This window comes from Melopsittacus undulatus, chromosome 8, assembly GCF_012275295.1.
Source record: "Melopsittacus undulatus isolate bMelUnd1 chromosome 8, bMelUnd1.mat.Z, whole genome shotgun sequence".
Classification (NCBI taxonomy): domain Eukaryota; kingdom Metazoa; phylum Chordata; class Aves; order Psittaciformes; family Psittaculidae; genus Melopsittacus; species Melopsittacus undulatus.
Window position 1 is genome coordinate 56,494,736 of NC_047534.1, and position 13,568 is coordinate 56,508,303.

The following is a 13,568-nucleotide window of genomic DNA, read 5'->3' on the forward strand; positions in this document are numbered from 1 at the left end:
CAGGGGGTTGGAACTAAATGATCTTAAAGTCCTTTCCAACCCAAGCCATTTTATGATTCTATGATCCCTTGGATTCAATCCCTTCAGATTCTAGCTGAAGAAACCTTTAACCTTTGAAGATCTGAGTGTTGGAGGGAACACCCTATGCTTTGTGGTCCTACACACTCTCTCAGTCATCACCAAGCAGCAGCAGGGAGTCTAACCCAGACTGAGTTTATCAGATGTGATTTATATTTGTCTAAGAAGTCACAACACAGAATGAAAATATTTACTGCTACTTTCTAAGCACAATGTTTAACTATACAATGTACACACAACCTTCTCACTTCCTTTCTCATATTTCACACAGCATTACTTTAAACCTTGTGCCTTTCATTTGTTAAACAAAGACAAACATGCCTGTGTCATGACATGATGACAATACTGCTCCTCTTCAACCACGTGCATCTGCCCCTTTCCAGCTTGGTTCACATCTATTTAGCAGTAACAAATGAAGCTGCCTATTTTCTGTAGAAAAGCTTTATGATAATGTTAGGACTTTGGGTCTCTCTGCAAACACTAAACCCCATCATCAGATCTATGGGATAAGATTACTTTTGAAGCAGGGTATTTTTTACACACATGAGGAATGGTCTTAATAGAATCATAGGATAGTTCAGGCTGGAAGCAACCTTAAAGCTCATCTAATTCCAAACACCCTGCCATGGGCAAAGACACCCTCTGCTAGACCAGGTTAAAGCCCCAGATAGATGACTGGCCTATCCCCTATCTATGATAAGAGACTATTTAATTGCCATAGCACTTGAATTGCTGTGACACTGTGACATTCATGTACACTGAAACTCACATGTGACCTTGGAGAAAGGGACCTCCACAGTTAAGTGGGAATGAAGGAGCAGGGCCAGGAGGCAAATGCCAGCTGAGACTTTACCCTTCTCACACCTGCAGGATCAATGCCCACACCAGTCACACACTTGCTGCAACAAACAGGGGTGAGGACAGTGTTACAGTTCCTGGCAGCACAGCCCCAGTCTTGAGGAGTGTCTCCAATGCCCACAGGAGTAATTAGTCCTATTGATTTTAATGGGATTACTCAGACTTCAGGTTAATCACATACTTAAGAGCTGTGCTGGAGCAGAACTAATGGTGCGGTATTGCACTCCCTATTCCACTGTTGCCTTTCATATCATAAAGCCATTTTTAAACCCATTCCAGAGCAAGGAGGCAGTCTCTTTCACCCTCTTTTTGGCCAGGCAGCAGAACTGACACTGACCTCCTCCATTTCATCTGCTGAGCAGTCAGCACTCGAAGAAGAGGTTCCCTGAGCTTACCCCCAGGTTGCAAGACACCAAAAGGCCTCAGTATCTATCAGATCAGAGTCACACTGGCACACAGCATGGGGAAACCAGCCACCACACACTCTAATAATGGCAATCTGGTGCTAGCCCAAGTCTCAGTGTCCCTGGAGCAGGCACATTCCCCCTCTGCCTTCCCATTATGCTTTAAGCAGTCTCACCCTTAGCCATCTTCCTTCCCTCATATGAATTATGAGGGATTTTCTTATTTCCCCATACAAATTATGCAACAAAAATGCTGTGAGCATCTCTTGCACATACATCAGTTCCCCTGTGTCCCTCACAGCCTATCCTGATTTAGAAATCATATGCCAGTTCCCACATCCTATTTCTCAAAAGGAAAGCTCAACAGGACCCCAGATAAACCCATTCCCCCCAAGAGGCCCAGTGTGGCTGGGGGAGATTCAAGAGCTTGCATTTCCCATCTTTACAGTGACAGCATCCCGAGTGTCTCAATAACACGATGTCCTCAGTTGTCTGCCTACCACAGGGAGATCAAAACAGCAGAAAACTCACTGGGAGACTCCTCCCTGTGTTGGTGGCCTCAATGGAGGAAGCTTTTCATTGCCTAATTCTTCCCTTGAGCATTTCAGGCTCTGCAAATAAGACCAGCCCAGAGCAGACAGCATCTCCTTCCATGCTTATTAAGACCAGGAAAGCCAGTTCTGCTCGCCCACAGACCTTCACCTTCCACCCCCTGGTTTAATAAACTCAAAATCAGCACCTGAATGTGATTGTATTGGTTTCATGTACTGATCAAGGATATCAGAAAGATGAGAGAGCCTAAAAGGAGTGCAACAGAGTGGGAGAAGTAGGTGTAAAGGGAGGAGAAAGAACCCCCAAACCAAGCACAAGGAACAAAGGAGGGAGATGGAAACCTCGTAAGAGGTATTGCAAATTCAGGTTGAGATGGTGAAATGACAAAGCTGATGAGCAGGGATGGCACTGGAGGTTGACTGTATTGAGGAGGGATGCTACACTGCCTGAAGCACAACCACACCAAGAGAGACAAGAGGAACTGTGCACCAGTCCTTTTCCTACAGGGCTTTTACAAACAGTATTTAATGCAGGCTTGTTGCAATGCAGCCAACTTGCTCTTGTCTAAATAAGCAGCAGGGCATTACACAAACAGGCCCTGAGAACAGAGTCAGGATGTTCTCAGCAAGAACCTGGAACCTAAAAACTTAAATCCATACCTAAACTCTTGAAAACAAACCCCCAAACTGCACAAAAGCTGTGTTTACTAAACCAGCACTTGTCAATAGTGAGTGCCTCCATGTAAGTCTCCAGAGTCCAGGTTTAGATTCCTTAAACAGAAGTGATCTTTCCAGAAACACACACATCAACTGCTGACCTCAGCCCAAGCCCAACTGCTCAGCACCTTTGCATTTCTAGGTGCCACCATTGGTATCCAACTGCCTCAGGGAGTCAGAATTAAGCGATTGCCCCAAGGCCCTGTTGTAATTCAGCGAGGAGGAAAAAAGCCAACACTGGCACTCAAGAGCTTCAACTCTAAACATCTTTCAGTCACCCCTCACAAGGGGGAAGAGGCTGTAGAAAGCATCAGGGGTGTGGAGATGTGTGTGTTTGAAAAAGGGGAAAAACTGACAGAAAAGAAGGGGAGGAAAATGAAGCAAAGTAAAGGAAAATGAGGACTGGGGCTGCTCCAGCACAGCCAATGGTGAAGGAGATCTGGAAGTCTGATGTAAAGAGTAGGATGAAGCCTTGGGATGGATTATGCCTTGCATAAATACCTATGACTTATCCAAATGAATGGAGTGGCCTATGCAGCTGAGCCACCAACTCAACTCCCTGTAATTAGCATGGGAACCTATTCATTCTTTCATAGTATTAGGAAAAGAAATTATTTCAGGTCCCTCCAACTGTGAAATAAGATTCCTTTAAAGTGCAAGCACCTTTTCAGAGCTCTCTCATCTCCAGGATGGTATCTCAGAGGAAGAACAGTGCTGTGGTCAGCTTGCTCCATGCCATCTACCCTCACATATGTACTGGCAGACACAGCCATCACTCACATTGAGAACTAACCCAGCTCAGGATCTTTCTCTGCTCCTGGGACAAAGTCAATGGAGGGGTCTCTGCATCAGAGCAACACACAGGGATTGAGGCAGGGAACTGTCAGAGCTGACAGTGGTTTGATATCCTTAGTAATGGAGACCCACAGGGCAGGACCCCCCTGAACTCATCTACCACCACACTGCTGCAACAGCCAGAGGGGCATGGGTGGTGGAAGGTGACAGGCACTGCCTGCCATGTGCTTGGCAGAACCTTGCACCCATCACAACCAGCTGCCTTACCTGCTTCCTCAGTGGCATGGGAAAGCAGATGCTATTATCTGCATTTATCCTTTTAAGCAATATAGAGTATCCTCCTTTTATTGACAGCGCTCTAACCAGGGCAGCTTATGCCTCAGTTAGCTCTAACATAGCAACAGTCCTCAGCAAAGAAGCCATAGAAAAGGTGTGTCTGCAGGTACCACAAGCCACAGCCTCTCTCCTAAGGATTCTCAGATCTCCACTGTGATTTTCCCAGCCAGTTCTTGACCTGTTCAAATCCTAGCTACCTATCACAGTAACACTGGATGTAGTTCAGAGACTCCCCTCTCCTGGACCCTCTCCCAGGAGCACTGGAGTCAAGAGTGAAAGCAGTATATCTGTTCCTACATAGTTATGTAGAAACTGCTCCTACATAATAGTGCATGCAGCTCTGGCTCTAAACTAGATCCCAGCAGCTATGCTGGTATTGGCCAACAGTCCAGTGCTCAACTATTAGGATATTCCCCCCAAATATTAGCTGCAAAGATAGGCCTTGTGGAGCACTGCTATTGAGTCCATCACAAATACCTCTGAATGAATGCAATACACCCTGCAGGCATATCCACAATGGTGATGAAATCCAGGTGGAAACTGTGGGAGGAGTTGTTTCACTGAGAAACACTGAGAACATTTTCCACTGAAAAAGGTTCAGGGAACAAATTCCCTGTCAGAATTGATGGATTTAAGGCCAAAGTCAAGAGCACAGCTTCTTTCTATGCAGAATGAGGTATGGCTTGAAGAGCCTCCTGGCTGTCTTGGAAAGCCAAAGGAGCAGAGCTGAGTGGTGTCTAGCACTGAAGAGCAGGGTTTCTGAGTGAGTGGACTGCTAACTACACCCAGGAGAGCTTCTGTGGAGGATAATGATGAGGGCAAACTAACAGGAGGGGAAAGAAGGGGAACAGAAAAGGAAGAAAGCAGGCAGGGAGGGTGTGACAGTGCTAGTTAAAGCCAGGAGTGTAATTAGGCTTCTCTGTAGACTGAGTGGGTTGAGACCTGAGGAACAGATTGTATCTCATATACAGCTCCCATACCTTGCACAAACCTGTAATGATGGAAGGGAACTTTTACCCCTACTCACTCCAGAGAACAGGTGATGGAGGCACAGAAGACTGGAAGATACCATCAAACCCAGTTCAATGGCTTTCATGCTGCAGGCTTCAACCCAGAGCTTCTTATTCTACATGTATGCCACAAAACACATCCCAGTACCTCCTAGCAAATACAGATGCTGTAACAACAAGGTCAAAAAGCCACAGCTGTGATGTGCATAGTAAGTTGGATGGGGATTTTGTTTGGTTAGACTCTCAGATCATCACAGGAACTGGGTATGCAAAGAGAGAGAAGTCTGTTCAATTTCTCCTGACAACAATCTCTGCTGACATGGGTATATATCATCAGACAGATGCCTGGGAGAAAAGAGAGAGGTGTTTTCTTCCTCTAGATGCTTTAGTTGTGAAGAAAATTATATAACAGATGGATTTCAGCTCCTCGCTTTCCTCAGCTCTGAGTTTACCTTTGAGCATCCTCTTGATGGGTGACATTTAGTTGGCATGTCATTTCCCTTCAGTCTTTAGTCTGGCACAAGCTCCCCTTGCACTAGGTACTACACAACATCATTCAAAGCAACTTGGTCTTGTGGGAAGCTCCTGCCACTTGTTCATTCTTGATTGATATTTGCTTGGTAATTTCTCTCTATATTGAATGTGTATTAGACATCCTTCAGAAGACCTTACTGTCTGCAATTTGAGCTATTTTAACTGAGCAAATAATAGATTTCATGATATTGCTGTGGCACTCAATACATGGGAGAAACTTACAGACTCTGATTTTCTGTGGGGTTATCACTAATCCAAAACTTAACATTTGAGTAGTTCATTCTGTGTCATTGATTCAGGGCTTCTGACTTTTTTTGTCCACCTACAATAATCTCATGGCAGCAGAACTGGAAACAGCTTCTTATCACTACTCAATGATTGTGTCTTTTAAGGCAGGCATTGGAACTCAGCATCAAGTGGATTTTGTTCCTGTTCAAAATGAACAGAAACCCCCCTCCTGTAATAGCTTTCCTAGATGTGTCCAATGTCCTAATAGAAAAGAATGTTCACAAATACTTTCTCTATTGCTTTTCAAGCAAAAAGTGGATACATTTTTCCAAGTGTAAAAAATATATATATATATATATTAATAGTCAAGAGGCTATTCTGATTTAACTAGAAAAGCAGCAGAAACTGGCTGATGCTCTGGTTAATGTTCTTCTCCATCCCCTTGGGATTCTTAGGTGGTGTCTGAATATCTGGATCACAAGAATACATCACAACCATTATTTTCCAGCATCTCTTTCAATAGAGAGTTACTATTACCCACTTCTAAGTTAGACAGCCTTGCATAGTTTGTGATACTTGTCTCAAAATAGAATTCACCTATGGAAGAAAAGGGGACAAGTCCAAAGATCCTGCCCGATTTCCCTCTTTCCTACAAAGCACAACTGATGGAGCTACTTGCTGTTACTAGGAACATTCCTTCTAATCCATTAATTCAAAGATACAATCATCCAGAGCCAAAGTGCTCCAAATAAATACAAATTCAAACTAATAGCCATGTAGAGTAAAAGAATTCATACTTTACCACCCAACTGGCTCTCTTGACATTCGCCTTACTTGATTTATCAGGGCCAGAAAGCACAACCAATGGAGCAGTGTGGGAGGACTGCCATTTCCACACTTGGCAAGACCTGGGGCTTTCACAAAGTACCACATCCTGTCTTTCCTGCTTCAACTGGTTCAAGGGAATTGCACAGAACCACAGAATGGTTTGGGTTGGAAGGGACCTTTAAGTTCATCCAGTTCCAACCCTCTGCCATGGGCAGGGACACCTTCCACTGGAGCAGCTGCTCCAAGCCCCTGTGTCCTACCTGGCCTTGAACACTGCCAGGGATGGGGCAGCCACAGCTTCTCTGGGCACCCTCTTCCAGGGCCTTAACACCCTCACATTTGGGAGAACCTATGAAGAATATAACAGACCTTTTACTGACAGAGATGGGCTTTGGGTCACCCTAAGACACCAAGGATATTTCTCCATTAAATATTTCCTATGATACTTTCCATAGTTATTTATGCAGCCTTCCCATCCCTGCTTACAACCTGAGGTACACAAACCTTTAGTCAGACTAGGCTGCAAGCTCTCTAGGACAAGGGCTATCCTAAATGCATATCTAGTATTTTTCACAGTGGCCATTTCTCACAGATTATACAGAAGCAAAGACTTCAATCAGAGTATAACATGTCACTGAGGTGAGTGTTTCCAGCATGTTACACATGCCATCAAGAGCAGATTCTTCATAGCCATATTTTACACACCTGATGGCTACAACGACTGGAAGCCAACTGCTTGCTCTCACTGCTGCCAGACACAGCCTCTTCTCCCCACCCTAAATATACAATCCCAACATTACCCATGCCAGGGCTTTATTCTTATCAAGCTGATGACAGCCTGATGCAGGCAGTCCCTGTTGCTGTCTCTCCTATCAATCAGCTGGTTCATGGTAATTTCTGAGGGCCTATTCCTACCCTGTGTTGGGAAACTGGCTCTCAAGAATATCTCTTCACTGTGCTGCAGCACAGGGATGTGATTCAGCTCTAGCTGTGCAACATGAAGCAAGAATCTTGCATACCTTTCATGGCCTCTGAAACAAGGAACCCCTCTATTGAGCAGAAGGGGTGTATGAATGAAGGGTGTAGCTCAGTGATTGATTCCTCCCAGTACAAAGGCAGGCTATCAATGGAAAGAGGGGCTCAGCCCTTTTACTTACTCCTTTCCCCTCCCTTCAGCCTGCACTTCTGAGGCCACAGAGAGCAGAGTCAGGGATTTCACCCAACTCAAACACTGTAAAAGGGGAAAAAGCTTCCATGTGGATAAGCTCCTTGCTGTGTTTTACCATATCACTTCATGAACAAATGTGCCCAGAGCTGGGATGTGCTGCTTCTGATGGCAGTGACCACTCACTAAATCAGTGTGGTTTAGAGCAGGTCTAGGTTCACCCATGCTCTGAAATGCAGACGTGTTCTCTTGACCCAGGAAGTACAGTTTTCAAGCACAAACTAGCTTGTGCAAACTCTTCACTCATTTAACCACCAACAGATATTCACCCACCTAAAAAGCTGCTCTTTGACTTGCTAGAAAGTGCTCACAGATTTACATCATCAGGTCCCAGGAGCCAAAATGTACCACTCTTCAGCTGAGCCTTAGTAGCAAGCTAACTATATTGATACTTCTTGCCAGTAGCACACACAAGGTAAACTCTTTCATGCTGATCAATCTCATGTTTGTTACCTTACCCTCATAATCACACTTGAAGCCTATGCCCTTACTCATTTTACTGCAGATATACACCAGCTGCCCTCTTGTCCATCAATATATCATGTAAATTCCTACCGCTGTCAGCATCAGCACCATCTGAGTGCCTCTCAGTGAGACAGTGCTTTAAAGTTGTTTTCTAATAATAAAGCTAATTTGGAAAAATAAAATAGAAGCAGCAACAACCTCAGAGGAACACACACATTTTGTTTACAACACTCTGCATCCCAGGAAATCTCCACTGGAAACTATAAAGAACCCAGTTTGTAGAAGTAACAAAACACATCATATTAACACATCAGTGGCTGAAATGAGAACGAAATCCCAAAGACATAAAACCAAACCAGTTACTTACAGTTGGGCTGCGGCTCTGGAGGGAATTTGAGACGGATAATGGCCAAGATTATGAAAACAACCACAGGCCAGGAAATCAAAATGAACGACCATACCTATAAAACAGAAATGAAAACAGATCGGTTATGTTTGTCACATTGATGTGTCCCAGAGCTTGGCTGGAATGTGCAAGTGCTGCCCTAAATGAATAATGAGATGCTCTGTAAATCACTCCTGTCTTGGTATGCATACAATTAAACCCAAGTATTACCTATGCAGGAAGAAAAAGCTATGTAAGATTTTCAGAGCAAATAACAAGTCTGAAAGAAACACAAGCCTTTCTGGGCTTCAGTTTGGCTGATGATTATAAGGGGATGATGCTTACAGCTTTGAGACACTGCTATGTAATAGCAAAAGCACGCTCAGATGTGTAAGACTTTTGGAAGCACTGATAACAAGATAAAAGAGCTGGAGTGTGAAAGGTTGTTTTCACTTTCAGTGGATGGCACTGCTCAAAGGATGGGTAGAAATGACTCTGATTGAATTATACCCCAAAATGTAAGTTTTTGAGAAGTGAATAGACAAGTCTACAGCATTTTTTACCCCAAAAAGTTTCACTGTTCTTCACAAACAGTAGTTGAGCCTCACAGTGGGGCTGAAACAAAGGATGTTTTCATAGTAGTCATCGACAAGATGTGGAACTCAAGGCAGAGGGAAGGAAGGTATTTGTGGAGCTGTGTCAATCGGAGAAGTCACATTTGAACACCAATCACCAGGATCCTTCATATGAGCTTCTGACCCCAGCAAACCAACTTCCTGGCACCTTTCTATTTAGAGCTGAGAAGGAAGAGATGCTATAAAGTTGTCATTTTGGAAAGCCAATGAACATTTACAGAGGTCTTGCCTCTGACACAGGGTTGACTGTCTCAGTGGATGTGAATAAAGAAAATACAGCTTGCTAATCATGTACTGCAGTAAACCAACCTAGGTAGGAGCCTCCAAGTCAGTCTTAAAACTGCATGCCTTGGAGTTTTATAAGCTAGGAAAATGCAATTATTCAAATCAGCAACTGCTTTTGCACTAGCTGGCTACTGCATAGAGCTTTCTGGCCACCACTAGTTAAGCTCAAACTACCGTGTTCTGCAAAATTGCTCTGCTATTTTCATGCCAGTTTTGGAAGCTGCAAAGATGTCCTTCCTCAAAATCATCCCATTTTCACCATTGCGTTGCTATTTCTTTTCCAGATCAGCACATATTACCCCAACCTGGGTTTCCAAAGTAATTCCAAGCCCATAAGGGCTTTCATGTCCTGAAACACTCACGGGAACATAAAAACAGACAGACAAACAACCAAATCCTGGAGAGCAATTCAGCTTAAAGATGGTTGTTTCACAGCAACTCCATCCCTATCATCCCTGACGAGATGACACAGCCATTGAATTAGGAGTAAGAGTCATGCCTCAAAAGCACACAGCTGACAGACCTCAAACCACAAGCACCTCCCCACACATCCCTTCAGAGAGGATGCTCCTCTACCCTCAGCATTCAGCAACATTTTAGCTTTCACAGATAGTGCTCTTACTGCTTTTCATATATACAACTGCTAACAAGACTGACCACTGAAACTAATACATTTTCATTTTTCTTATATCAGATGGTTTCTCTATAATCAGTCCCAAACATGCTGTTTAACTCTGATTAACTCACAAGCAAAGAGGATTATTAACACATCCTCCTTGTTTAGTACCATATAGGCTAAAGTACAATTACAGGGTAACAGGACAGAATCTGATATTAGTCAGAAGATGCCTAAAGGACAGGCAAGAGATCTGTCATATTCTTGGGGCAAGAAATGAATGCTGATTGTTTCTACTCAGGGAAATCTTTGTACCTCCCCATTTTAAGCTAAAACAGGGTTTATGCTCCCCACTTTCCACACAGCTCTTCCCTTAGTACCTCTGTCCTTTGATTCATTTGGAATTAGTAGCTGGGCACATGAGTTGCAACACAACAACATTCCCATTGACCAAGCACTTCTAGTTCACAGAACCCAAGACAACCACTTTGGCCAAACTGCTTGCAGGTGGAACATGTTGACTTGAATGGAGCCATGACCAACCTCAGCCTGGCTCTTGGGACATCAAGCTCTGTGAGGCAGGTTGCATAGTCCTTTGGTTGCTGGATTATTCCACTGCTAAGAGTAGATTTAACTTCTCAGACCTTACTTAGCATTTCTGGATGCAGGCACACTCTCTCCCTCCCCTCTGTTTAAACAACCACACTGCCTAGAAGTGGCAGAGATGCAAGAAGCATTGATCTCCCCAGTCCCCCTTGGTACACAGGCCAAACCTTGCTCCTGACCTAAGCTCATGACTGTTCCTGTCTCAGGAGAAGTAATGTCTATTGAGGCACTCCCCAGCCATGGATGCAGACCTGCAGCTGATGTCAACGCATTCACAGCCAAGCAAGCTGTAGCTCTCCCCATGGTGCACAGGTAGGGGCACTCTCCCCAGGGGATGTGCAGGGAGCTTGCAGAGGAGATAAAGTGTAAGGCAAAAGTAAATGTGTTTGCCAGCTCTGGAAAGGCTGACAGGCAGAGCAGGAAAGCACATGAGTCTGCAGGGGGGAGCTGACTGGTGTCAGCCATACCCATCAGACCAGTGAGGGCAGCCAGCACCGCTGCAGCAGCAGGAGCCACCTTCACTCCTTATCAGAACCTCAGCATCACAACACAACACTTTCTCATGAAACAAGCATGCTAAAATAAAGGAAAAGAAGCTTTCTAAAAGCCTGTAAGTGAAGCAGACTACACATGTGAAAACAAACACCACGAGAACAGAGATGAGGATGTTTGGGAGCAGAGATCTGGGTTTACCTCCTCACAGCCTCTCCAGTGTAAGCAAGCTCCCTAACTTGGAGCAAGAGAGGGAAATGAAAGAGGGCTGCAGGGAATGCTGCCGTACAATAATCAGTACTTGGCCAGATTTTAATTGGCATTTCAATTCTATAGAATTGATATTTCAGCTCCTTGGGAAAACAGAATTAAAGCAAGTGAGACCATGAGGTCAGAAGTACTGGTAGGGCTTAGGTTAGCATTGACTCTGGGGACAGAAGAGCTGAAAGAGATGCAAATCTTCTGCTTTAACAAGGCTGGTAGGATTTCTCTTGAGAACTTAGAGGTAACTTAATGGGATTCCTCTGCATCCCAGATAAAGTATTCTGTATCCTTGACAGCAGTGAAAGATACTCTGAGGTGCACAGCACATCCACACTCCCACGGAGGATGACAAGGAGTCAGGTCAACTCAGCACTTAACTAGATCAGGCTCCAAAACCAAGAGGCAGGACAGACTGGTAAGAATGCACCTTGCAGAAGCATGTGGTGATCAGAAGCCTTTCACTCCATCCTCAGATCACACCTTTCAGGGCCATTTTTCTGTCTTGTGAGCACTTTCTGCACCTACCAAGGCTTCCATTCAGCAAAGCAAGTTTAAAACCCACCACATTTGGATTACTGGCAAGAGGACTTGTGGCAATGCAAGTCCATGAGCTGCAACATTGCTTATGCTGGAATTACAGTGCAGCTGTACTGAAATCAGACTGTGGCAAAACTAGTGGCCAGGCTTTGCCTGGACACACAATGCCACCCAAAGAAACATATTGTTCCCTGGTGCTGCTGCAGTTCAGATTGCTCTCTGGACATTGCTGGAAAGGGTCTGCCCATGAGCTTGGGCATAGCTTTGTTTGCATGGACTGCTGCCCTAGGGGAGCAACAGTGGCATCCGGAATACTCGATCCAGAATCCTGAGCCCTCATGCATGAGCTCTGATGCAAGACCTAATCAGTTTGGCTTAAAAAGACTCATCTTCACCTCCATGCTGTTCCCTTCCTTCCCTCTGCATCTATCAGCTTCAAAGTATTTCTGTGTTAAAGCTGTGACCTTCCTCTCCTGCAGTGCCCCCCTTGCTCCTTGATTCCTGTGATTTCCAGGCTCCCATCGCACTCACCGGCTGCCTCTTGACACTGAGCCAGTTCTTCCACAGCAGGATCCTCAAGTGCTGAGAGAGTGCAGCCATCCTTAGCTGAGGTCACCAAAAGCAAAGAGGCTGTGTGTTCTTCCTCCCCAGACTTAGGAAGCAAAAGCAGAGGCTCTAACCCAAATGGGCATCCAGTGTCCAGTATCCAAGCCTCTGCCTCTTCCCCACAGCATAGCTCTGAAGCAGCTACTTCATCCACTTGTGGCTGCTGTACTCCCAGCAAACGTAGCTCTTGTCCTCACAGCAATAGCTCCTAGCAAATTCAACAGGTTCTTCCTCTCCAGGCAGGCAGGCAGGCCCAGCAGCCTGTCTCCACTTGTGTTAATTACAATATCCAGCCTCTCCTGGATGCTCCTTGTTCAAGCCCTAACCGATAAAATGGATAGCATTCCAAAAAGATGCTTCTGCTTAAACAAAAGGTGATGCATGCCTCCTCCCTCCCCATGATGAAACTGCTCGCCTGCCCACACACTGCTGCTGCTGGAGAGGTGTCATCAACAGCAAAGAGTTAGGCCACTTGCCAGGCCAGTTTGACTTCACCGATTTCACAGGGAATAGCTGGGAAGAAGAAAGCATCCATGGCTGCAGCACGCATCTTCCTGGTATTGCTGATTGGGAATCAGGGCTTCGGAATGTCTCAAACCTACCTGGCCAGGTAGATGAACTGAAAGAGTTAAAAATACATACTTAGGTGAAACTCCAAGGGACCGATCTGATTGCTCACCTTCCTGCATCTTCCCTTTCCTCTGGGAGATGAGTGCTGGGGTTTTCACTGGTGGAATTGAATACAACACATCAAATCCATTGGGAATGGGATTGCAGGATCAGAGCCCACAAAAATATCACAGCACTGTGGCTTGAACACTGGTGTTACTCAACTGACCATGGAGCTTTTCCAACTAGTGGTAATATACCTAAAAAAAGCCCAAACAAAAGCTAGAGATGAAAGGAAAGACTAACCTGAAGTACAGGGGGAAGTAATGACAGCAGAGGGGACTGCTCATTGCACGAAGGACTGTAACAAATCCGAGATACAGACTTGTTTGATGAGTTCTGGTCATCCAGCAGAGCTCTGGTCCCCTCAGGAGAGGAGCATATACACTCAAGTACCCTATCTCCTAACACTGAGACTGTGCTTAAGCAAACCATGGAAGACTT

At 45.0% G+C, this 13,568-nt stretch overlaps 1 protein-coding gene across 1 annotated transcript in view; it reads right to left on the reverse strand.

Moving 5' to 3' along the window:
* The window catches only part of ABCA12 (ATP binding cassette subfamily A member 12), an 82,301-nt gene extending 69,837 nt beyond the window's left edge, over positions 1-12,464 (reverse strand). Inside the window, exons 1-2 of the mRNA XM_034065509.1 lie at positions 12,381-12,464; positions 8,397-8,490 (exon numbers count right to left, since the gene is read on the reverse strand). Coding sequence (XP_033921400.1) covers positions 8,397-8,490; positions 12,381-12,449 — 163 coding nt within the window. The 5' untranslated portion in view covers positions 12,450-12,464. The remainder of the gene's footprint in view (positions 1-8,396; positions 8,491-12,380) is intronic.
* Between the last annotated feature and the right edge of the window lie 1,104 nt (positions 12,465-13,568).